The following is a 26093-nucleotide window of genomic DNA, read 5'->3' on the forward strand; positions in this document are numbered from 1 at the left end:
CTGTGTCACCATGCTCAAAGATGGTGAACAAGGCTGTCACATTGGAGGTGGTGCTGAGCCCCAAGAATGGAAATTTCAGAAATTTGCAATACTGTGATGGAGAAAGGTGAGGTAGCCGGGGCATGCTGCCATGACCCACCTGTGCTTCTGCACAGTCAGCAGAATACAACATGGGGCAGTAGTTTTAGAAACCAGCTTCGAGTCGTCAGACCCCAAGAATGCGTGAGTGGATTTGGAAGAGACGTGCAAAGGCAGACTTGACTGCAAAGTATTAAGAGAACAGCTGACCACTTTAAAAACAGGCAGCTCCAGATACTCTTTGCCTTTAAATCTGCATTCTGGTAATGTAACAGTGGGTAAAGGAATTTCAGGAAGGAATATAGGTATTGAAGTAGGTACTCAGCTCCAGGTCATTCTGCCATTCAAGTTATGGTTGACCTCAATTCCTAAATGCAGTACCCAGATCTGAACACAGTATGCCAAACAGACTTGAAGAGCTTTACAATAACCACACAATTACTGAACAATCTACCGGCCTCGGTTCGGAAACCCTTAAAGATTCTTTTCAAAAAAAAAATTTAATAAAAAAGTTATTGACTTGAAAGGTTAACTGTTTTTCACTCCACAGATGCTGACTAAACAAGTCCTCCCCCCACCACCCTCCCTGCTCCCCCCCACCCCCCCCAACCACCCTTCCCCCACTCCCCACTCCCCCCGCCCACCCTGGGCTAGAATCTGTTTTTATTTCAGAGTAGCAGCATCCACAGTAATTTGATTCTTTTTCACACTTGCAAAAGTAGAGTTTTGAAATTTTCCACTGACCTAGACTCTGACTTTCAGGCGCAAGAGTTTCAGATTTGCATTCTTCTTTCTGAGGTTCTTCCTGACGGTACCCTTGAATGGTTTAGCTCTAATCATCAAGTTATGATCCCTTGTTCTGAACTCCTTTACCGGAGGAAATAATTTCTCTCTATCCACTCCAATGACTTATGTTAATCATCTTAAACATCTCAAGCAGAACAGCCCATTTAAACACGAAGGAATAGAAGCCTGCTTTCTATCATTATGCCTTTGCTAAAAGCATTAAATAATTTTGGTGAATCTGTGTAGCACCTCCTCCAAGACCAATTAATCGTCCTGAGGTGCCCGACCCAGGATTGAATGCAGTACGCCACAGGGGTTGAACTAGAGCTTTATAATAGCCAATATACAAGAACGGAACAATTCCATTTGTCTGTCTTCTCCTCACTCCAAACTAGCACACCAAATCTGAAAGTTATATGCAAGCAGCAGAAGCAGAAATAATCCAAGCTGGCACACAGATTTTGGTATGTTAACCTCGTCAATCTAAATAAATGGATTGTTTTATGGGGAAAAAAACATGTACTATCAAATTATTCGGAAGTGAAGGTCTGCATTCAAAGTCAATTCTGGAACTGCATGTTATTTTTATTGATCTGTTAAGTAGCTTGTCTGTCCATTCCAAAAAACTGGATTTTTCAAAGTGTTTCTCTCCCTTCTCCATATTCTTCCCTCCATGCTCCCATTAAATGCACCAGCAATTTGCAAGAGTTCGAATCATTGCAGTGGGAGGAGTCCATGCCAGCTCTGTGTAGTAATCAACTGCTTCATTCCCTTCCCCTGCCTACCCACAGAACCCTGCACGTTTATTTCCCCTCAAAATCAGATTCTCTTTTGAAATCATTTACTGTCTCTGTTTCCATCATTCACATTAGTAGGAAGTTCCAGGTCATTACCACCTGCTGCAAAACTTCTCCCTCACATTTCCCCTACATCCCCTTGTAGTCCTTGTACCAGCAGTGATCCTGTATACCTTTATAAATCTCCTTTGCTACAAGCCAAGTAAACCTAACTTATCCACTCTAACCTTGTAGCTAAACTCATCTCTGCAAGCCCTCACAGGCAGCCACATCATTCCTAAAGTGCGGTGACCAGAACTGGATACAATGTTGTTTACAAGTGTTTTATTAAGGTTCAAGACAACCTCCATGCTTTTGTACACTTCTAATTTACGAAACGCAAGATCTCAAATGATTCCTAGTATGCCCTGCCAACTTTAAAGATCTATGAACCCCAAGGTCTCTCTGTCCCTGCATATTCTTCAGAACTGGGTTCGATTCCCAGCTTGGGTCACTTTCTGTGTGGTGTTTGCATGTCCTTCCTGTGCGGGTTTCCTCCGGGAGCTCCGGTTTCCCCTCTCAGTCCAAAGAGGTGCACATTAGGTGCACTGACCATACTAAATTGACCCGGAGTGTCCCAGGATGCGTAGATTAAAGGGATTAGCGGGGTAAATATGTGGGGTTACGGGGATAGGGCCTGGGTGGGATTGTTGCCGGTGCAGAACCGATGGGCCAAATGATCTCCTTCTGCACTGTAGGGTTTCTATGAACTGTGCCATAAGTGCATATTGTCCACCACCTGCCTCTTTTACCAAAATACCTAATTTCTCAGTATTAAATTCCATCTGCCACTTGTCTTCCCATTCTGCTTGACTATCTATGCCCCAGTGCAGCTGACTGGCATCATCCCCACGTTTTCCACACTTCAAAGCTTGGCGTCAAAGCAAATTTTGCTCTGCATTCCAATATCTACATCCTTTATCTATATCACAATATACCACACCTGAACTGACAGACTTACTTGAAACACTTAAATTAATTTCCTCCAGTGAAGTTCACAGGGAGTGAAGACTAAGTGTGGTGCTCAAGAGGTAATTGGACAAAGGCATCCAAACTTAATTCAGTCCCCAGTTTACAACCATACAATCTCTTCACAATGGACACTGTCTATATCAACCAGTCACACTGCAACTACATCTCCTTGTCAGTGGTGGCACTCCAGTATTGCCACTGGCAAGAGGGTACAATTGCCGTGCAACTGGGTTGTACACACTTTTTAAAAAAAATACTTCAATGAGGGTGACCACAAGCTGTAAATGGTCCGATTTACTCTCAACTTCCTTCTGAAGTGGCCTAACAGGTAGTGGGTCTCTTGAACCACCAAGAGCACACCACCACTACCTGAAAGCAACTAAAGATAGTCAATAAACACTGCCCTTATACCAACACAGATTCTGCCAATTAATTTAAAAAGTAATCTTCAGGTATGCAATGCACCACATACACGTCATGCAATTTAAATGAGATGGGGACCAATTTTCTCAATTGTGGAGCTACTCTGCAACTAAATCCTACTTAGCATAATTTACTCTGGCAGAAAGGGTCAGTATCCTGTTTCCAGATCTCAACCCATGTTGCTCTCCAGCTGGCTACAGGGTGAGAATGGTTTGGGAGTACACAATGGGGTCTTGCCAAAGATATTCTCTTGAGTATGGCAGCACTACTCACACTCTAAGTGCTCCGGGAATTTTGTGATCAGCATTGTGACTAATGTCTATCTAGCTAGAAATTAGAGTGATGCATGCTTAACAATGGTAGAACTTTCAGAAACAAACTGGATATTTATGCCTTTTGCTTGTGCACCCACATGGTTTCACCATTTTTTTTCAAACATTCAGAAAACACCAGTAAAGAGAAGTTCTGAAATGATGTGTGAAGCTTTGTTTATAACAATAAGGAGCAACAGTTAATCAGACTCATTTCAAGTACAACTTAACTTCACATCATATCAAATAGTGAGTATGCCACACCACATCAGTTTATCTTATTTGAAAAGCAATAACTCCTTAGTACACTCCTGCACTTTCCTTCTGAGTCTGGGCCAAACTTTCCCTTGCAGTTACTGTTCAAAACTTCAGCAACTACCTACAATCACAGCTTCCATAGCCAGAAGGAAAGGCACCGGATACCAGAGACTCCCCAACACAATGGCTTGGTGTCAATGTTAATAAAATGTATTCCCTTCGTCACCAAACTGCAGCAGTGACAAGTTCAGAAGGCTGAACAGGTGAGAAGTTCTTAGACCAGGACAGACGACTGCTTCTTCCAAGCTCCCGGATAGCTTTCAAATAGCACCAGCACTTTCCATCAGGTGGAACACACACTTGACCTCAGGAGCACCTGTGGTGGTGACAGAAGCCAACATCCATTTATTCAGAATCTCAGTCAGGTACAAATTATATAAAAAGGTGTGCATTGCCTCTGCTAAACAAACAATGTGTACACACTAATCCACATCCACATGACCACTTGATAAATACACACAAAAGCCAACCTCAATATGTGCACACTGCATCCAGCACCTTTAATTACTACACACTTGGGCTGTGACACAATTGCAATGGTTTCTTTGCAGCAGTATCAAGGGAAAACATTACAGATTTTAATTTTAAAAATTAAAAGATTTTCCTAAAACTTCATCCAACTTTTCAGAATCTAGTAATATTACAAGGAGAACAGAGTGGCAGCAATACTGTATTTAACTACCCAAAGGTGGAACTACACTGCCAGCTGACACTACCTCTTCTATAGAAAGGGAAGACAACAAATATGTCTAATATCCTGTTGCCCTAAATATACTTCAATGTGATGGCACATAGCAAGCAAATACAACTTCACAATATCAATCTCTCCACAACACATCAGCACACGATACAGAGGGCAACAATACAGAACACAGGACAATTTAATTGCTTTACAATTTGTACAGTAACCTAATGTGTATATTTCTCAAATATTGCATCAAAAGTTTACTCCAACTCAAGATAAAACAAATGTTAACACAGGCATCCTTAGCATCAGAACCAGTATCAAAATACATTAGATGCCTTCAAAACCTTCGATTGAGTCTGTCACTTAAAAGCACCTTTTGCTTAAGTAATGGAACCAGATTATAGATTATCAAAGTTACTTCATGACAGCTCCCAGCTCCATGACATCCAACACAAATAAGGACAACAGCAGCAATGCTGTGGGAATACAGTCACCTCCAAGATTCCCCCTTCAATTCATCCACCACCTCTTCTCGTACGTGTAGCCCCAGTCCTTCACTGTTGTTGGGTCAATAGTCTGAAATTCCTTATTTATCACAGGCGTACCATCGCCACAAGGACATTCAGAAGGTCGAGGGTTACCTTCTTAGGACAACTAGGGTTGTGGCAAAAAGAGTGTGGTCATCCCTAGGTCACTCATAACCCAAACATAAATAAAAGTTTGGATAGTGTGGTTTCCTTTGTATACCACATCTTACTACGAGGTATTCTTCACCCTAAATAGGATTTTTAAAAAAAAATCACGAGCACATCATAGTTACTATTTCTAAATGTTACCTGGAGTCTGCTCAGACGTTTACTCACCTATAATAAGGAAACTCAACAATCTTACTTTCTTTACAGTGTGGAAGCAAAAACACTAATTGCCCTAAAGTTTGTTAGAAAGTATTAACACTCGAAATGCCTACAATTTAAAATTCATTGTTCTCAGGACATGGCTGTTGTGGGCAAGGGCATAACTATAATCCGTTTGTATTTGAGGTGGTAGTGGATTTTCTCCTTGTACTGTACTAACGGTTGGGGTGATGGTCACCCTTCAATGATATTCCATAAGGAATTCCAACATAATGACCTAGTGATAATGGAGAAATGGAGATATATAGCCAGTCAGGATGGCGGCTTGTCGGGTAAACCTGGAGGTGATTGTGGTCCAACAATCTTGCTGCTCTTTCCAACCAGTAGCAGCCATGGGTTCATCCATTCAGGCACAAAGATCCGGAAACCCCCCCCAAACTACAGGAAGAACTAGGTCATTCGGCTCTTCAAGCCTGCTCTGTCATTCAATAAGATCACAACACATCTGGTTGTGGCCTCAACTTCACTTTCCTGACTGCCCCTCATTAACCTCAAATCCCTTATCAATCAAAAGCTTATTAAACTCACGACCCAGCCTCCACTGCTTTCTGAAGAGGAGTCTACCAACCAATGATGTCTTAACAGGGAGACCTCTTATTCTTAAAAGTGTCCTTGGTTCTAGTCTCCTCCACTATAGGCAACAAAGTCCACCCTACCAAGACCACCCAGGATCTTATAGTTTCAATAAGATCACGTCTCATTTCTTCGAAACTCTGTGTCCCAGCTCAACCTTAAGACCAGTCCTTCATCCCAAGAATGACTCAAGTGAAGCTTCTCTAAACTGCTTCCTTTTCAATTTTATCCGAAGTAAAGAGACCAAAACTGTGCATACTATTCCAGTTGTAGTCTCCTTAATGCCCTGTACAGCTGCAGTAAAACTTCTTTGATATTCCATTTCCCTTGCAATAAAACCCAACATTACCTTGCTTTCCTAATCACTTGCTGTCCCTGCATACTAATTTTGTGACTCATGTACCAAGACACCCAGGTCCTTTTGTGCCTCCAGGTTCTGTAATCTCGCTCCATTTAATAGTATACTGTTTTACTATTCTTTCTGCCACAGTGGACAGGTTCACATTTTCCCACATCATGCTCCTATCTGCCAAATTTTATCCCATTCACTTAACCTAGCTATATTCTTTGTAAACTGTTCCCACATTCTTGCTCCCTTTACTCTTAAAACTTATCTCTTTGACCAAGTATTTAGTCACCTGTCCAAATCACCTTCTTCGAGTTGATGACAATATTTTTCTAATTATCTTTTACTAAAGTGCCTTGGACATTTACTAAGTTAGTGATATAAATGCAAGTTATTTGGCAGTAGACATCTCAGGGAGGGGTTGGTAGGATTAGTGAGTTGCAGTGTTGCATCCTGCAGATCACACAAGCTGCGCAAGCACGCCAATAACGGAGGGGATACCGAGTCCAGTAGCAGGAATGCAAATCAATCCAACTGCTTTGTCCTGATGTTGTTGAGCTGCTTGAGCACTTGTGCAGCTACAACTCATCAAAGCCAGTATTTCACCACACTCCCGATTTGTGGGTTATTGGGCGTCAGAAGAGGAGTTACTTGTCAAAGCACTCAGCCTCTATCCTGAAATTGAAGATTCATTATTGAAATGGCTGACACTGTTCACTTTCTGCGTAAAGGTGACCTCTTCCCCCTCCTCCTCCCAAGATACTGAAGATCTAGACAAAATTTCTGCTGCTGCTTTGAAGGTCGTATTAAGGTGACTTGGCTTTCATCTGGCGCAAGATTACCATCATCACTTACATGACTAAATTTTATGACGCATGTTACTTGATATTTGTATCATTGGCAAAGGGTCCTATTCAATATAATGATGGAAGGCAGGCCCAGGGCACTTCCCTGAGGAACTCCAAAATGACTTGGGATTGATATGATTGACTTCTGAAACCATCTTTTCTTTTTACATCAGGTATGACTCCAACTAGAGGATTTTCTGTTTAATCTACCAACTTCAGCTTTGCTTGTACTCTGTGCCCTTGACACCAAGGGCAAAGACTATCATCTCTCTTCGGGCATTCAACCCATATCCACATCTGAATCAAGGTTGCAATGAAGCATATGCTCAGCTCAAACTATTGCAAATCTAACTGGAATTCAGGTGGCCTTACTTACACAGGTGGAACTAAATTTGCACTTACCATGTGTGGAGCACTGATTGTAGCTTGGAAACCTGCAAAACAAAGCAATGGCATTCATGTACAATGACGAAACACAGCAAATTTTGAGCTTGTGCCAACCACAATGAGACATGAGAGTTCTGGATTTTCAGTGAGGAAAAGGGGTTGGTGAGCTGTGGACACTGTGTGCAAGGGAGCAACGGTGGCACAGTGGTTAGCACTGCTGCCTCACAGTGCCAGGGACCTGGGTTCGATTCCCAGCTTGGGTCACTGCCTGTGTGGAGTCTGCACGTTCTCCCCATGTCTGCATGGGTTTCCTCCGGGTGCTCTGGTTTCCTCCCAGTCTGAAAGTCCTGCTGGTTAGGTACATTGACCCGAATGGGTGCCGACATGTGGCGACTAGGGGAATTTCACACTAACTTCATTGCAACGTTAATGTAAGCCTTACTAATAAGTAAACTTTCACTTTAAAATAAATCAAGTTCCTGTGAATGGAGAAAGAATGACTACAATGATTTTAACAACAATAATGGCAATATTTGCTTTAAAGGGCTACTCTGGCTGAGAGTTAAGCATGCTGGGATTTTTGGTCAACTCATAACTAAAACCTAGATGCAGGTCATGAAATTGTATTATCTATTTTCAGTAAAATAATTAGAGTTAATGTTCAGTTAAGAGTTAAAGTTCAGTAAAAGAGTTAAAAATGTTGCAACTGTTTAAGTTAAGTTTGAGTTGGTACCTAAAGTGCTAAATAAAAGGAGATCGTTGAATGAATTAAGAGTCGACTCCTGCCTGTGTCTCATTAAACTGAAATGCTGGGAGGGTGTTTAAATTAAAAGCTGAATAACATTCCAAACTGCCGCTTGAAGATTTCCATCCAATAATACCAAAAGAAAATTACATGTAACAGAGAAAAGTGTATTAAAAATCAATGGAAACTATTCAATGCTGTAAGGTGGCAGCGGGCTGCTCATTGACTATTTCTTCACCTTTTGAACAAATCACTAAATCACCAGGCATTACTTATATGACCAAATAACATTGAAAAAGCATATCAGAGCATCACCTACAACAGGCACTGCTGGCAATCAGCATTTTGAAATGGAATGTTGCAACCACTTATCTGTTTTGATAAGTGTTAAAAATTGTAAGATTTTGGACAGGTGCAATTATTTGGATGGATTCTAATCAAACATTGTGACTAAACTTCAATACGTCCAACGTAACAACTCCAGTTACAAATACACAACTTTCATAACCTCAGGTTAAAAGGGCGATCCTTTAAAACAGAGCTGAGGAGGAATTTTTTCAGCCAGAGAGTGGTGAATCTGTGGAACTCTGCCGCAGAAGGCTGTGGAGGCCAGATCATTGAATGTCTTTGAGACAGAGATAGATGGTTCTTGATAGATAAGGGGATTAGGGGTTATGGGGAAAAGGCAGGAGAATGGGGATGAGAAAATATATCAGCCGTGATTGAATGGCAGAGCAGACTCGATGGGCCAAGTGGCCTAATTCTGTTCCTCTGTCTTACGGTCATAACCTCCACAACAAATAGTGCACAAAGGTTAAGGAAAGCGCAGTTTGGCATTGAGGAAAGAAACAACATAATAGAGGATAACCTATCCAGTTCCAAATAAAATGCTAACAACTTATCATGTTTGGCAAAAAGCTCAAAAAGGTTTTACAGTTCCTCTGATGAGATGCTTTCAATAGATAGGCACCACTTCAAGCAGACCATTCAGAATGGGAACCACGGCTCAGGAGGGGGTTGCAACATAAAATTTTGCAAAAATCAGTATTATTCTGAAGAGGAATTATGATTTTCCATTTCACAGCCAGCATTTTTGTTTGAGGGGTGGTGGGGAATGCAAAAGAATAGTCTTTGCAAAAATGATTGTACAATTTAATATACTAGAATTTTGTGGTGAATATTGTACAAAAAAAAAACCATACTCTGCATTTTCATTTATTTTCTTCAAATATAAATTATGAATGAAATGCAGCCCACCATCATTTCAGGAACACAAAGGGAGGAGGTCAAGAGTTTAAATTTGCCAGCACTAATTTGGGACTTGCACAGCCCATTGCATTAGAAGGCAAAGTCAAAACCGTGCACAATACAGTGGGGGAAATTATCAAGTTTACTACTCAAAAGAGAGCACAAGTACTTTGGAAATTCTTACCTATAGACTGGGGGGAATCTGTGTAGGGGTTACTCTTTACATAGTGGCAACGGTCTGTAGCCAACATTACATGATAAACCTTCTCTGTCTTGACTATCCCATTCTCTGCAAAAGATGAAAAAGAAAGTGATGAGTTTTTCCACCTGAAGCAACACATAGCCAATTATCACTAGATTTCAATTCAAACTGCTACAATAGCAATGCAGATCTCCATGTTTAGCAATCTTCAGATACCATTGCAAGCAGGGACTACATTAATAAAGCAAGCATCGCCTGCAAAATTTCATTTTAAAAAATAAACTTACCATCTCTATTCAAGCTTCCATTTAATGCTGAAAGAACGCCCCAAGATTTCACCTTTTAAAGCTTTCACTGCCACAAATGACTAAAAACACTGGTGACAAAACACTACTTTAATTTTGAAGGCAACACATACTTAAACTACAGAAAGAAACATGTCCTCTTGGTGTACTTCTACACCAAATTCCCCACAGAATTACAGTCCTTACAGCAGTTACTCCCACTTCAACATTTCAGAGAAATACCTCAAGTGACTGTCTCCAGGCATGTTCCTGGGTTTCTGGAGATCATAAATCCACTACTGGCATCAAAACCTATTCCAATAATTCTGCTTTCCTCTGACCATGCCAGAACAAATCTTCCTGAATCTGTAAAATACTGCAGGATGCAGCTCTTCGATTAGAGACCATCTCTCCCGCATCTGGCTGTGGTAGCTTACAAAGTCAAGTTGATCACACACAACCTCTGCGGTCTGTGATATTCACTGATTTGCAGGGAAGCATGTAACCTGATCTCAAGTGTTTTCCTCTGCCTCCTCTTCCATGGCAAGGTGAAACACATTAGCATTTCTGCCTAGATGCAAGGTTAATTAGCTATCTTTGATTTCAACTTCCTTTCATCTTTGAAGTAAATGGATGGCTACATTACAACTGTTTACAACCCAATGCCAACACTAACATTCTGGGACTTTAGGAGATTCAGGGCCTGCTGCCTTCATCTCTATGTACCTCCTCTCCTCAGTAAACAGATCTTCTAAAGTTTCTTTTGATACACGGCTTACTGTCAGGCACAATCCAGAACAGATCACATAACCCCTTCATTTATCCCAAATTTGAAGATACATTTCCAAAACGTAATTCTAATAAACCTCATTATTGTAACATGACACACTTGCATAATTTGTACATTGATAGTCCAAGTTTAAAAATTCCATAATAACTTTGTGAAGAATTGATTAAAACATGCATTCATACGATCATCCTCAACGTCCACAATCATCCTCAACAATGGTGCTCCACAAGGCTGTGTCCTCAGCCCCTTATTATACTCCTCATACACCTCTGACTGTATGGCCAAATTCCCCTCCAACTCGATTTTTAAGTTTGCTGATGATACCACCATCTTAGGTCGGATCTCAAACAATGACGAGACACAGTACAGGAAACAGATGACAATAATCTCTCCATCAATGTCAACAAAATGAAGGAGATAGTCAACAACGTCAGGAGCATATGGAGGGCATGCCCATGTTACATCAATGGGAATGAAGTAGAAATGGTCAAAAGCTTCAAGTTTTTAGGTGTCCAGATCCCGAACAACCTGTCCTGGTCCCTTCATGTGGACGCTATAGTTAAGATCTTTCTCTATACCCTAGCTATGACTGTAACACTGCATTCTGCACTCTTTCCCTTCCTTCTCTATGTACAGTATGCCTCGTCATGTATAGCATGCAAGAAACAATACTTTTCACTGTATACTAATACATGTGACAATAATAAATCAAATCAAAAAAACAAATCAAATATATTGCTTAGGATCTGATACAATGGTTTAGAAGAGTTCCAATTGTGGAGAAGACAAAAACTAGATGCTATAAATAGAAGACACATCCAATAGGGAATTTGGGATAAAGATCTTTAGTCAATGAATAGGAAGAATGTGGAACTCAATACAAAGGGTGGTTGAAATGAAGCAGCACAGAAACATCTATGGGGAAGTTGTTTGGTCTTTGTTCATGGCATATGGGCATTGCCAGGCCAGCATTTATTACCTATACCCAATTGTAGTGAGCCCCTTTATTGCCACAATCCATTTAGTGCAGGTATAGCCACAGTGCTGTTAGCTTGGGAGTTCCAAGATTCTGACCCAGTGATGCTTCACATTGATGATATTTCCAAATCAGAATACGAGAGTTGGAGGGTAATGGTGCAGGACATGGTGCTCCCATGTACTTGCTGCTCTAGGTAGCAGAGATCATGGTTTTGAAAGGTGTTGCTCAAGAAGCCTTGGCGAGGTCTTTCAGTGCATCGGTGCAGCAGTGATGGAAGGAATAAATAGTGAAGATGGAGGAGAGGATGCCAATTAAGTAGGGTTGTCTTGGATGGCATCAACACTTTTGAGTGTTGTCAAAGCAAGCAAGAGGAGAGCATTCAATCACACTCCTGACTTGTAACTTCAAGAGAATGGAAAAGACTTTGGGAAATGAGGTGCAAGTTACTTGTTGCAGAACACACAGTCTCTCATCTTTGGTAGCCACAATATGTGTGGCTCACCCAATCAGGTTTCTGGTCATTGGTCACCCAAGATATTAGTGATGTTGTCCCACTGAATGTCATGGGAGAGGTGCTTAGAATCCCTTGTTGGAGTTGGTCATTGCCTAGCATTTGTGTATCAGGTATGTTACCCAATAAGACCATAACAGAAGGAGGAATAGAAGCATATGCCAATAGGATAAAAAGTGAATGGGAAGAGACTTGAATGGAGCATAAATCAGTTATGTCAAATGCCTGCTTCTGTGCTGTCAACCCAATCTAATATGTAACCAACTGTCCCGCTCACCATTATTTAATGCAAGGCAGAACGCCGTTTGCAAATTCCTGCAGTAAATTCCATTATTTATAAAATCGACAGCAAACTGCTCCAGACCAGTGTTCAGTACCCATTAGCTGCATCTCCCATTTGTGAAGTGGCTAGGGACATATGTTGAAAGCTTACAAACTAAACACCCACTCAGGCACTTGAAATTGTAAATAGAGTAGCTCATTCGGTACATAAATTACTGGCCTTAATAAATCCATCACCATGCAAAGGGGAAGTCACAGTACAGTTACAGATACCAAACACAAACCGATTGATCTCCCCTGCTGTGTTAATGTTCCTCAAGATTCTTTCACTATATACCAGCTCCATGCTCTATGGTCAAAGGTACCTGCCCCACCACGTTGTAGAATATAGAACAGTATACCACAAAAACAAGCCCTTCAGCCCACGATTTTGTACCGAACATGACACCAAATTAAACTAATCCCTTCTGCCTGCCCTTGGTCCATATTCCTCTATTCCTTGCAAATGTGCGCTTATCTAAAAATCCCTTAAATGCCCCTATCGTATCTGCCTGCACCACCACCCCAGCAGCACATTCCAGACACCTACCACTCTCGGTGTTAAAAAAATTGCCCCTCACATCTCCATTGAACTTTCCCCCTCTCACCTTAAATGCATTCCCCCTAGTATTAAACATTTCAACTCTGGGGAAAAAAGTTCTGACTCCCCTCAGCCTCCACCACTCCAGAGAAAACAACCCTAGTTTGTCCAGCCCCCCCTCATTGTTCGTACCCTCGAATCCAGGCAGCATCCTTAAACAGTTTCACTCATAGAACAGTACAGCACAGAACAGGCCCTTCGGCCCACGATGTTGTCCCGAGCTTTATTTGAAAAACTCACCATCATATAACTCAATCAAGAATAAAATCTTCAAATCAAATTTGAATTATAACACAAAACAATATCAAATATTGGTTGCTACCAAAAATAAATGCTTACATAAAACTTAGACCAGGACACAGCCACAAACTCCAAATAAAGAAACAAGTCACTAGAGCAAATTTGGCTTCAACACTTGTGTTGGGCCATATTACTCCTCGACCCCTTCAAACGTCTCAGCTTTCAAGATGCATCTTCAATAACTGTAAACATAAGTGCTGCCAGGTTTGGTGGAACTGGAGGAAGAACTCCCAGTGGCAGTTAGTTTGGAAAGAAGGAACTTGCATTTCCACAACCTCGGAGTCTCACTCAACTGCAAAAGTGCTCGCGATTATCAGGAAATTCAATTTGATTCTACAGTAAATCCTCAAGCTCCAGCAGAACAAAATTTCTACAATACAATTACCCAATCTTCCTCCGGGTGCTCCATTTTCCTCCCACAGTCCAAAGATGTGCAAGGTTAAGTTGATTGGCCATGCTAAATTGACCCTTAGTGTCAGAGGGACTAGCAGAGTAAATAAGCGGGACTACGGGGTAGAAACTGGGTGGTATTGTGGTCGGTGTAGACTCAATGGGCCAAATGGCCTCCTTCTGCACTGTTGGGTTTCTATGATTTCTATGAATCCAGCAAGTTGCAATCCAGTTCAACCCTAGCAAGTCAATTCACCTGCATTAGTATCCACAGGCTCGAGTCTCAACTCTAGCTTTTTTTACAAAAATATACTTTGTTCATAAAATGTCTGAAACATTACAAAACATTTCAAATTGTCATAACATGAAAGTGCAATAATATTGACATTTTCGCAGAGATCAAAGTGCACTCCGAGGTGCTTCAAATCAGTAATGAGAACATTACAAACATGTCAATACTTTAATTAGACTACAAACGTGCTCAAACTATATACATTGGTCATTTTGCATTCTGAGGTACTTCAGCACAGTTACATGGAATTAGGATTAAGCAGAGTGAGGGGTTTTCCACTGTTACCAGCCCCTTGGTGCATATTGGCCGAAAGGCCTTACAGTGGCCTTTTCCATTGTGCCTTGGCGGCGGCTGCCCCAAGCTTGAGTACATCCCTCAGCACACAGTCCTGGATCTTGGAATATGCCAGCCTGTAACACTCGGTTGAGGACAATTCTTTGCACTGGAAGACCAACAAGTCTCGGGCAGACCAAAGAGCATCTTTCACAAGTTTACTTATTTATTGAGTTGATGACTTTGCAGCGTCCCTGGGAGCAGCCCGAAGAACACAGAGTCCTTAGTTTCAGAGCTGCTGGGGATGAACCTCGACCAATACCACTGCATCTCTTGCCAAACCGTCTTTGCAAAGGCAAAGAGATGTATGACCATCATGAGGTTTTACTTTACCCCACACAGCCCCTTCAAGGGCACCACGCGGTTGTACAACTTCCTCATTAACGGCCTTCTTTCATCATAAAAAGTCAGAAGTGGGCATGTTTGCTAATGACTGCATAATGATTAGCACCATTCACGACTTCTCAGATATAGAAGTAGTTCATATCCAACTGCAGCAGGACCTGGACAATATCCAGGTTTAAGCTGACAAATGCCAAGTAAAATTCACACCACACAAGTGCCAGGCAACAATCTTCTCCAACAAGAGAAAATTTATAATTGCCCCTTGATATTCAATGCAATTCCAATGCTGAACTCCCCACTATTAACAACCTGGGGGTTACCACGGACCAGAAACTGCACTGGACTAGCCATATAAATACTGTGGCTACAAGAGCAGGTCAAAGGCAAGGAACTTTGAAGCAAATAATTCACCTCCAGGCTTACTGAAGCCTCCCCACAAAGCACAAGTCAGGAGTGTGGTGGAATATTCTCCACTTGCCTGAATTAATGCAACTCCAACAACACTCAAGAAGCTGGACACCATCCAGGACAAAGCAGCCCCACTTGATTGGCACCCCTCCACAACTGACCAACAGCAGCATCAGTATGCCATCTACAAGTTGCAATGCAGGAACTCACGAAGGTTCCTTAGGTAGCACCTTCCGAACCCACGACTGCTACTGCCTAGAAGGACGAGGGCAGCAGATACATGGGAACACCTGGAAGTCCCCCAAGTCTGTCACCATCCTGACTTGGAAATACATCACTATTACTTCACTGTCACTGGGTCAAAAGTTTGGAATTCCCTTCCTAACGGCACTGTGGGTGTACCTACACCACATGGACTCCAACAGTTCAAGGCGGCAGCTCCACATCACCTTCTCAAGGGCAATTAGTGCTGGCCTCGCCAGCAACACCCACATCCCATAAAAAAAGGCCAGAATGGAGAAGTATTTTTAGACATCTTGGAATTCTGCTGGCTCTAAAATCTATTATTTCACTGAAGAATTTTTATTTCAAAAAACCCTTTAAAATCATGCCAGCGCCCCATCTACTCCCAAGATTAAAGCTTTAAATAGAAATCTGTGGTCACTTCAGGTGAGCAACTCTTAATGTGGTCTAAGAGCCTTCCCATCAATTTTTCTCCATACTCACCATGCCCACAGCAAGTCAGATAAACTATTGCAAGGACATCTCCAACACTCTTTTGGAGCAGTGTTAGATTGCTGTAATTAAGCGCAGTTATTCAGCCAGAGACGTTTTATTGAACTCAGTCCTTCACTTCCAGTTACAATATCAATCAGATGAAAAATGAAATCTCAATTAGTTACATATCTTGACACAGTAATAAACCTGGCTGCAGTTCACTATTCAAACTAGTCACAACAGCTTAAACATTTAATTTTGTTCTTGTCACACAGCCAGAGGTATAAAACATGTTATCACTCAAAACAGGGCAAAGTACTTCGGCTTCCACAAATAATTGATATTAAGTGGAACAAGTTTTTTTTGCAGTGAAAAGTGTAAATTTGCACTCAACTTTTTAACCAAACAGTTCCAACATGTCTAAAGTCAGGATTGGGATTCCGAATCTCCTCCCAAAGTGATTTCCAAGCCTTTTTAAAGTTTCCCATTATATCTGATTTGAGTTCTCAAACAGAAGAAATGCAGCGGAAAGCAATGGTGGCTGTGTTATGCCCCCATGAATTCTAGACTATCAATCCTCAGAGGGAACACAGCAAAAGGAAGTCATCAAGTCGTTCAATATTTTCATTGGCTTCTCAGTCTTCCATTGATATATTTTGTCAACTTAACTTGAAGTGGTTTCTCTATATATCTAGCAATGTCCTGTATATGTTCTACTACATAATAAAAATTAAATCTATCAGCTTTTCCCATTATAAATTTTTAATTCCACCTTTATAATGGAAAATTTGCCATCTTGTAATGAAACATTCCATTTGGTGCTGGGGTGTAGTAGCACCTCCACTAGCCAGAGGGTGCACTAATACATGACAAATGTATTTGGACAGTTCCCAGTACAAATTGGGGCACTGAAACTTAGAACAGCAGGATAAAAATAAGGCACAACTTCAAAATAGGAACAAGGAAGCCTGCACAAACTAGTTCTATTATCATCTTCCCTCCAAAGTAAAAATAAGCACACACACTAATATACATAGGTCCAGATATATCGGCAGCTGTAGTCCTGAAATGTGCTGGTTAAAATATGCTTATTTAGGTACTTCCCCGTGGCATTGCGAGCAATGTCAGACAGTACATGGTCTTGAATCCATTGACCATACAAGTATCAACGTACTCAAAAACAAAGGAAATTTAGGAATGTTACCATTCTTTTGGAGTTTGACTTTTCCAAAGATAACTGTTGGATGTTTGTTTAGCTATATACCCAACTTATCCAAACTAACCCCAGATACACAGCAAGATATTTTATGTGAAACGCATAGCTGCATTAGGGAGTGGAAGGGAAGTGATGAGAGAGCGCTGAAGGTGACTTCAAGTTTGGAGACCAAAGAAGTCCACAGGTGTGAAGCCTGCAGAGGGTTGTTGGATTAACTGAGAGGAGTATAGCAGTGGTAGGCAAGACCTTTTGGGAGTGTGGAGGCATTGGGATGAGAACATTAGGACATGGCAACAATCTCTAGAGGTTGAGTACTAGTAAGGAGGCATTGACATGTGGATGGACAAAGTGACATTTCAGAAGTGTGGGAATGCTGGGATGGATGCACTGAGCACAATGGATCATGGGGTCCAACAGCAAAGAGGGAAGAGCACTGAGGAGGGGTGAAGAATCATCTGGAAGACATGGAGAGAGTGGGCACAGTGTCCATATGTGAAAGAAAGAGTTGGAGTTTGTAACTTATTTAGTTGAAGGGTGAAAGGAGACTTGGATTCTGACAACAGAATTTAAGATATGATACCATCTGAGATCACTTCTCATTCTTCTACATGGACCCATTTCTATTCAATCTCCCCTCGTAGGACAGAATTAATCTAGTAAACCTTCTACCCCAGCTCACATTTTAAGGAGTTTTAAAAGCTACCTTTGTAGAGCTAAGCTGGGAACCAGCTCTCAGCACCTGAGCAAAATGATGAACGCATTTGTGCTGTATCTGCCCAATCAATCTACTGATGTTTACATTACTGTAATTCCCATTACACACTATTTACATTTCTGAAGCACCTGTAGCACCATAAAAATATCCCAAAGCATTTCACAGGAGCAAACAATCAAAACATGCAACAAATAAGGAGATGGTGCATACTCCTGCCACTGTGCACCATTGATGGAGGGACTGAGGTGGTAGATGGGATGTTAATGAAGCAGATTGCTTTTCCCTGGACAGTGGCAAGGTTCTTGAGCACTGTTGGAGCTTCACTCATCCAGGCAGGTGGAGAGTTTTCCATCACACTCTTGACCTTTGCCTTGCAGATGTGTAAAGACATTGGGGAGTTGGGAGGTGACAATTATTTGCTGCAGAATTTCCAGCTTCTGACCTGCTCTTGTAGACATAGGGCTGGGCCAGTCAAGTTTTCGCTCAATGTGACCTCCAGGGCACTGTCAGTGGGGTGGGGGGCTGAATGACAATAATGCTGTTGAATGTCTAGGGGTAGTGCGAGAGTGAGAACATTTATGAGGATGTTGCCAGGACTGGAGAATTTCAGCTATGAGGAAACTGGTTAGGTTGGAGTTATTTCTTTAGAACAAAAGGAGGCTGAGAGTACATTTAATTGAGGTGTATAAAATTTAGTCAGCTAGATACAGTACACAGGAGACACATTTCTCTAAGCGAAGGCATTTTTCCATCCAGAGGGTGGTGGGGGTCGGAAGCGGTGCCATTTAAAGATACTTGGATGTGCACTTTAAACACTGAACGACAAGGATGCCAACCTAGGGCTGGAAAATGGGGTTGAGTGGGATAGGCCTTCAAGGACACATTTTAATGGTCCTAAGATTATGTTCCAAGGCTTATTTCCTGCTCTTACCCATTATCTACTTCCTTCTCTCGTACTGTTCAATACTCACTCCTTTATGAACCTTGTCCCTCTTTTCAACTTCCGTATGCTGGTGCCCGCCCTTGCCAATTTAGTTTAAACCACGTTGGTGAATGTCGATTGTACATTCAAATCCCACACCAGGGATTTGAGCACAAATTTCAAGCTGACAATCCAATGTAATACTGAGCAAGTGTGGCATTAGTGATGCAGTCCATTGGATGAGATGTTAAACTGAGGCCCAACTGAGGTCCTTGGACGGAGGGGGGAGGTGGGTGGGGAATTCAAACTCCCACTGACATGGGAGTTCTTCCAGTGTCTTGGATAACATTTATCCATGAACAAATACCACAAAAATAGATCAGAACAAAGAACAGTACAGCACAGGAACAGGCAGTTCAGCCCAGCAAGCCTGTGCCAACACATGACGCCTTTCTAAACTAAAGCCTCTACATGGTCCATATCCCTCTATTTCCTGCCTACTCGTGTCTGTCAAGGTGACTCTTAAATATTGCTGTTGTATCTGCTTCTACCACCTCCTCAAGCAGCACATTTCAGGCACTTACCACCCTCTGTGTAAAAAAAAACTTGCCTCCCACAACCCCTTTAGACTTTCCCCCTTTTACCTTAAACTATGTCCCCTAGTAATTCACATTTCTACTCCTGGGAAAAAAGACACCCGATTATCCATTCTGTCCATGCCTCTCAATTTTGTAAACTTCTATCCGTCGCCCCCTCAGCCTCCGACATTCAAAGGCAAACAAACCAAACTTATTCAATCACTCCTAATAGCTAACACCCTCTCCAAGCAACATCCTGTTAAAGCTTTCCTGCACCCTCTCCAAAGCCTCCACATCCTTCCGATAATGTGGTGACCAGAACCGTACGCAATATTCCAAATGTGGCCAAACTAAAGTTCTATACAGCTGCAATACGACTTGCTAATTTTTATACTCTATGCCCCGACTGATGAAGGCAAGCATGCCATACACCTTATTTACTTGTGTGACCACTTTCAGGGAACTGTGTACCTGTATGCCTATGTGTACCGCAATGTAGTCTGTGGGAGATTGCTGTACACATAATTTAGCTGTTGCAATTTATATGTTGTAGGGTTACTCCTTTAGTTAGAAAGTGCGCTGGGGAGCATCCTGAGGTTGAGAAGGGAGCTTTATAAATGCCTTTTCCAAGCAGGTTTGAGGATACTACTTTAGGCTGCACTGCCCCCCTCCCTTCTCTCCTCCCCCAACTCCTGGGATGAGCAGTAAAGTTTACAGCCACAGAAGAGGCTACATACCCCTCTAATGGTGGCAACATCTTCATCATTGTTTAGCATTGTGGGTCAGTGCTATTGGTATTCAGGATTACGTACCATTGCTAAATGCCCTGACAAATTCAGGCCTCCAGCAATTTCCTCCTGTGTCTTTATCTAATCCCTTCATTCTGAGCTTCCCCCTTTGTTGATCACTCACTTCCTTTCCTTTGCCTCACCACTCCTCTATGGACTGGCCACTTAATCAACACGCATTCCAGGAGGTGGCTTTCGTTCCTTCTAGTTTCGACATACGCAAATGTTTCCCAAGCAAGTCTATCCAGAAGACACCAACTGGCCTGGGTTATTTCACAAAATTTTCAGCTTCCAGAAAATGCAGCATCACAATGACTAAAATAAGTGGGCTTTGACAAAGGGTCATCTGGTCTCGAAACATTAGCTCTTTTCTCACCTTGCTGCCAGACCTGCTGAGATTTTCCAGCGTTTTCTCTTTTGAGATCACAATGACTACATAAATCCAGATAATTTGTTCAGCCATCCCAATTATTAATTTTCTTGACCTTAGCTGGATGGACCAAGTGAATGCTCACTCAACACAACTTTTTTTGTCTGAAGACCACAGACAATTCTTCAGAAGCAATGAAGTGGCTTTGAAGCATTCAGAACATCCAGAAGATGTGAAAGATGCTGGATAGAGTCATAGAGGTTTACAGCATGGAAACAGGCCCTTCGGCCCAACTTGTCCATGCTGCCCTTTTTTTTTTTTAAAAACCCCTAAACTAATCCCAATTGCGCGCATTTGGCCCATATCCCTCTATACCCATCATACCCACGTAACTATCTAAATGCTTTTTAAAAGATAAAATTGTACCCGCCTCTACTACTACCTCTGGCAGCTTGTTCCAGACACTCACCACCCTGTGTGCCCCTCTGGACACTTTTTTATATCTCCCCTCTCACCTTAAACCTATGCCCTCTAGTTTTAGACTCCCCTACCTTTGGGAAAAGATATTGACTATCTACCTTGTCTATGCCCCTCATTATTTTATAGACCTCTATAAAGTCACCCCTCAGCCTCCTACGCTCCAGAGAAAAAAGTCCGTCTATTCAGCCTCTCCTTATAACTCAATCCATCAAGTCCCGGTAGCATCCTAGTAAATCTTTCTGCACTCTTTCTAGTTTAATAATATCTTTTCTATAATAGGGTGACCAGAATTGCACACAGTATTCCAAGTGTGGCCTTATCAATGTCTTGTACAACTTCAACAAGACGCCCCAACCCCTGTATTCAATGTTCCGACCGATGAAACCAAGCATGCCGAATGCCTTCTTCACCACTCTGATGACCTGCGACTCCACTTTCAAGGAGCTATGAACATGTACCCCTAGATCTCTTTGTTCTGTAACTCTCCCCAACGCCCTACCATTAACTGAGTAAGTCCTGCCCTGGTTCAATCTACCAAAATGCATCATCTCGCATTTGTCTAAATTAAACTCCATCTGCCATTCGTCAGCCCACTGGCCCAATTGATCAAGATCCCGTTGCAATTGGAGATAACTTTCTTCGCTGTCCACTAAGACACCAATCTTGGTGTCATCTGCAAACTTATTAATCATGCCCCCTATATTCTCATCCGAATCATTAATATAAATGACAAATAACAGTGGACCCAGCACTGATCCCTAAGGCACACCGCTGGTCACAGGCTTCCAGTTTGAAAAACAACTCGCTACAGCTACCTCTGGATTCTGTCAAGCAGCCAATTTTGTATCCATTTCGATACCTCACCCTGGATCCCGTGAGATTTAACCTTATGCAACAACCTACCATGCGGTACCTTGTCAAAGGCCTTGCTAAAGTCCATGTAGACAACATCAACTGCACTCCCCTCATCTATCTTCTTGGTTACCCCTTCAAAAAACTCAATTAAATTTGAGAGACATGATTTTCCACTCACAAAGCCATGCTGACTGTCCCTAATCAGTCCTTGCATCTCTAAATGCCTGTAGATCCTGTCTCTCAAAATACCTTGCAACAATTTACCCACCACAGATGTGAGACTCACTGGCCTATAATTCCCAGGCATTTCCCTGCAGCCCTTTTTAAACAAAGGCACAACATTTGCCACTCTCCAATCTTCAGGCACCTCACCCGTGACTCAATGATTCAAATATCTCGGCTAGGGGACCCACAATTTCCTCCCTAGCCTCCCACAATGTCTTGGGATATACTTCATCAGGTCCTGGGGATTTATCTACCTTGATGCGCTTTAAGACTTCCAGCACCTCCTTCTGTGTAATACATACACTCCTCAAGACATCACTATTTATTTCCACAAGTTCCCCAACATCCATGCTTTTCTCAACAGTAAATACTGATGAGAAATATTCATTTAGGATCTCACCCATCTCTTGTGGATCCACACATAGATGACCTTGTTGATCCTTAAGAGGCCCTACTCTCTCCCTTGTTACTCTTTTGCCCTTTATATATTTGTAGAAGCTCCTCTGCCTTATTTGCCAAAACAATTTTGTTCCCCTTTTTGCCCTCCTGATTTCTCTCTTAACTCTACTCCTACACCCTCTATACTCTTCAAGAGATTCACTTGATCCCAGCTGCCTATGCATGTCATGTTCCTCTTTCTTCTTCTTGACGAGGGCCTCAATATCCCTGAGTCATCCAGGGTTCCCGACTTCTGCCAGCCTTGCCCTTCACTCTAAGAGGAATGTGTTTACCCTGAACCCTGGTTAATACACTTTTGAAAGCATGCCACTTACCAGACGTCCCTTTGCCTTCCCACAGACTCCCCCAATTAATTTTTGAAAGTTCCTGCCTAATACCATCAAAATTGGCCTTTCCCCAATTTAGAATGTTAAACTTTTGGGACAGACCCATCATTCTCCATAGCTATTTTAAAACTAATAGAATTATGGTCACTGGTCCCAAAGTGATCCCTCACTAACACTTCTGTTCCCTGCCCTTCCTTATTTCCCAAGAGGAGGTCAAGTTTTGCCCCCTCTCTAGTCGGGCCATCCACATACTGAATGAGAAATTCCTCCTGAATACACTCAACAAATTTCTCTCCATCCAACCCTCTCAGTTAATGTTCGGAAAATTTAAATCTCTGACTATTACCACCCTATTTTTCTTGGAGCTATCTGTAATCTCCTTACATATTTGCTCCTCAATTTCCCGCTGACTATATGGGGGCCTTTAGTACAACCCTATCAAAGTGATTTCCCCCTTCTTATTCTCAGTTCTACCCATATAGCCTCCCATCCATTGAGTCTGTCTACACGTCCCGTTATCTTGGAAAAGCAGCCAGAATAATCAAGGGCCCCACGCACTCCGAACATTCTCGCTTCCACCTTCTTTCATCAGGAAAAATATACCAGAGTTTGAGGTCACGTACCAACAGACTCAGGAATAGCTTGTTGCCTGCTGCCATCAGACTTTTGAATGGACCTACCGTATATTAAGTTGAAGGCAAAATACTGCGGATGCTGGAATCTGAAACAAAAAAAAAGAAAATGCTGGGGAAACTCAGCAGGTCTGACAGCATCTGTGGAGCGAGAATACAGCCAAAGTCGAGTGTCTGGATGATCCTTTATCAGGGCTGGTGAAGGGTCATCCAGACTCAAAATGTTGGCTCAATTCTCTCTCCACAGATGCTGTCAGACCTGTGTTTCTTCAATATTTTCTGTTTTTGTTTTATATACTAAGTTCATCATAGAAACCCTACAGTGCAGAAGGAGGCCACCTGGCCCATCGAGTCTGCACCGACCACAATCCCACCCAGGCCCTACCCCCATATCCCTACATATTTACCCGCTAATCCCTCTAACCTACGCATCTCAGGACACTAAGGGGCAATCTATTTTTTTTAAAGCATGGCCAATCAACCTAACACGCACATCTTTGGACTGTGGGAGGAAACCGGAGCACCCGGAGGAAACCCACGCAGACACGAGGAGAATGTGCAAACTCCATACAGACAGTGACCCGAGCTGGGAATCGAACCCAGGTCCTTGGAGCTGTGAAGCAGCATTGCTAACCACTATTCTACCATGCCGCCCCTTTTAATCTTTCTTGATACCCTATGACTGTAACACTATATTCTGCCACTCTCTCCTTCTTTCTCCCCTATACTCTATGAACGGTATGTTTTGTCCAGATAGCACGCAAGAAACAATTCTTTTCACTATATCCCAATACATGTGACAATAATAAATCAAATGAATCTCATCCTGACATTTCTTTCTCAGGTACTCAAGTATCTTCGACAGGGAGCTAATGAGCAATCAGTCAAAGTTACAGGTTGCAGTGCGCCTAGTGCACCAACAAAACCTTCTGTTCTTCAGGGAAAGATCCAACACCCAGCTAGAGGGAGCAAACCTCAATGGAAGTCTGCCATCTCAAATAACACAGCATAACTCTGAACTGAATATTAGCCAAGATTACACACGCAAAATTAAACATTTTGAAATTAACCTTGCTTTTCTAACTTGTCATAACACTGCTTAGTTCTCCAGAATTTTAAACTTCTGCAGGTTAAAATCACAAATCAATTGGACCATCTCAAAAAGAGGAAAAATTTGCAGCGCTATAGTAAAAAGGCAGGGGGCGTGGCAATCACTGAATGACTTAGTCTACCAGTTACTATGACATAGCATACATGGAAGGGTCATAAGCATAAGAAATAGGCGTTAAGCCACACAGCCCCTCCAGACAGCACCACCACTTGGCATAATGAGTGATCAGATCTTGGCATCAAATCCCTTTTCCTGCCTGCTCCCCAATGACCCTTGCCTCTCTGGCAAGTCAAAACTCTTGAATAGGTTCAAGGCAGAGATAAGCCTCCAGAACACCGAGACTGGACTGCTCCCATTGTAGCAACATGCACTGGGTGCTACAGAAGACCAAATCCAAGGGAAAATTGCCATTTTAATGCACTGCTGGGGATTCATGGCTTGACCACCCGGCTGCAGAGGTGACCACTGGCCACAGTGCAGTGACCACTGGCTGCAGTGCAGTGACCACTGGCTCTTTCACCCAGCCTGGTAAAACTGGCAGCCAGGAGAAGATCAGGGCACTGCAGGGATCCACTCCGCCCCACCCCAGTGCCAGCCAAGCCCGCCCTTAGGGACGGTGGTCAGCCTGACCCGGCCGTGCCAGTGTGGCGAGGGGGTGCAGTCCACAGGCGGGAAGGAGCTGTCCCCTCTCCCCCAGCCCCGGGACACTCACTCCGCAGGTTGTTGACCAGCTCTGCCTGGCTGTCTCCTCCGCATTTCCAGGCCATCCTCTGACACAGCGCGCGCACCAGGTACAGGGCCGCTGTCAGCAACGCGCCTGCGCAAACCGCTCTACCCACAGTGCTCAGCGCCTCCAGCGTCTCTCCGCTCGCCTCCATGACGTTGGCGCAGCGTCAGGCCCGCCCACTTGGCGGCCAGCAGAGGGGGGCGGTATGAGGCTAATTTCACACAAATCACAGCCACTCGACCCTGCGCCCAACGCGCGGGCTGCGGACACCGGCGCAGGGCTCCGTGTGGTTCTGCACGTTCACCGGACGCTTCGGGCTTTGCCACAATTACGAGCTGCCGAGTGCCAGTTGATGAGCCTATCCCCTTGTACTGATTAAGGGAGATTAAGCAGAAATCCGCTTTGGTACAGGCCACCCACTGGTCACCCCGTCCCCCCTCACAACAGCACGTGATGTGGAATAATCATCAGGGCCGCGTGGGGAGGGGGAGGGGCCAGTGAAATGCCGCAGCGCTGCAAAAATAACCTCGGTGCAGGGACTCGCCCCACACTGGCACAGGACTGACCACCCGCGGCATTGCTCCAGGCACACGGTATTAGGATCAGCTGACCTCCCAGGGCATTGCTGCAGGTACATACTATTAGGATCAACTGACCCCCCACGGCATTGCTCCAGACACATACTATTAGGATCAACTGACCCCCCACGGCATTGCTCCAGGCACACACTATTAGGATCAACT

General features: G+C 43.0%; 1 protein-coding gene across 1 annotated transcript in view; it reads right to left on the minus strand.

Annotated features, from left to right (window-relative positions):
* The window catches only part of pcmt (protein-L-isoaspartate (D-aspartate) O-methyltransferase), a 49346-nt gene extending 23539 nt beyond the window's left edge, over positions 1 to 25807 (minus strand). The window contains exons 1-3 of the mRNA XM_078230232.1: positions 25336 to 25807; positions 9658 to 9762; positions 7496 to 7527 (exon numbers count right to left, since the gene is read on the minus strand). Of these exons, the coding sequence (XP_078086358.1) occupies positions 7496 to 7527; positions 9658 to 9762; positions 25336 to 25501 (303 nt within the window). The 5' untranslated portion in view covers positions 25502 to 25807. The remainder of the gene's footprint in view (positions 1 to 7495; positions 7528 to 9657; positions 9763 to 25335) is intronic.
* Positions 25808 to 26093: the final 286 nt, after the last annotated feature.

Source organism: Mustelus asterias, chromosome 15, assembly GCF_964213995.1.
Source record: "Mustelus asterias chromosome 15, sMusAst1.hap1.1, whole genome shotgun sequence".
In the NCBI taxonomy this organism is placed as follows: domain Eukaryota; kingdom Metazoa; phylum Chordata; class Chondrichthyes; order Carcharhiniformes; family Triakidae; genus Mustelus; species Mustelus asterias.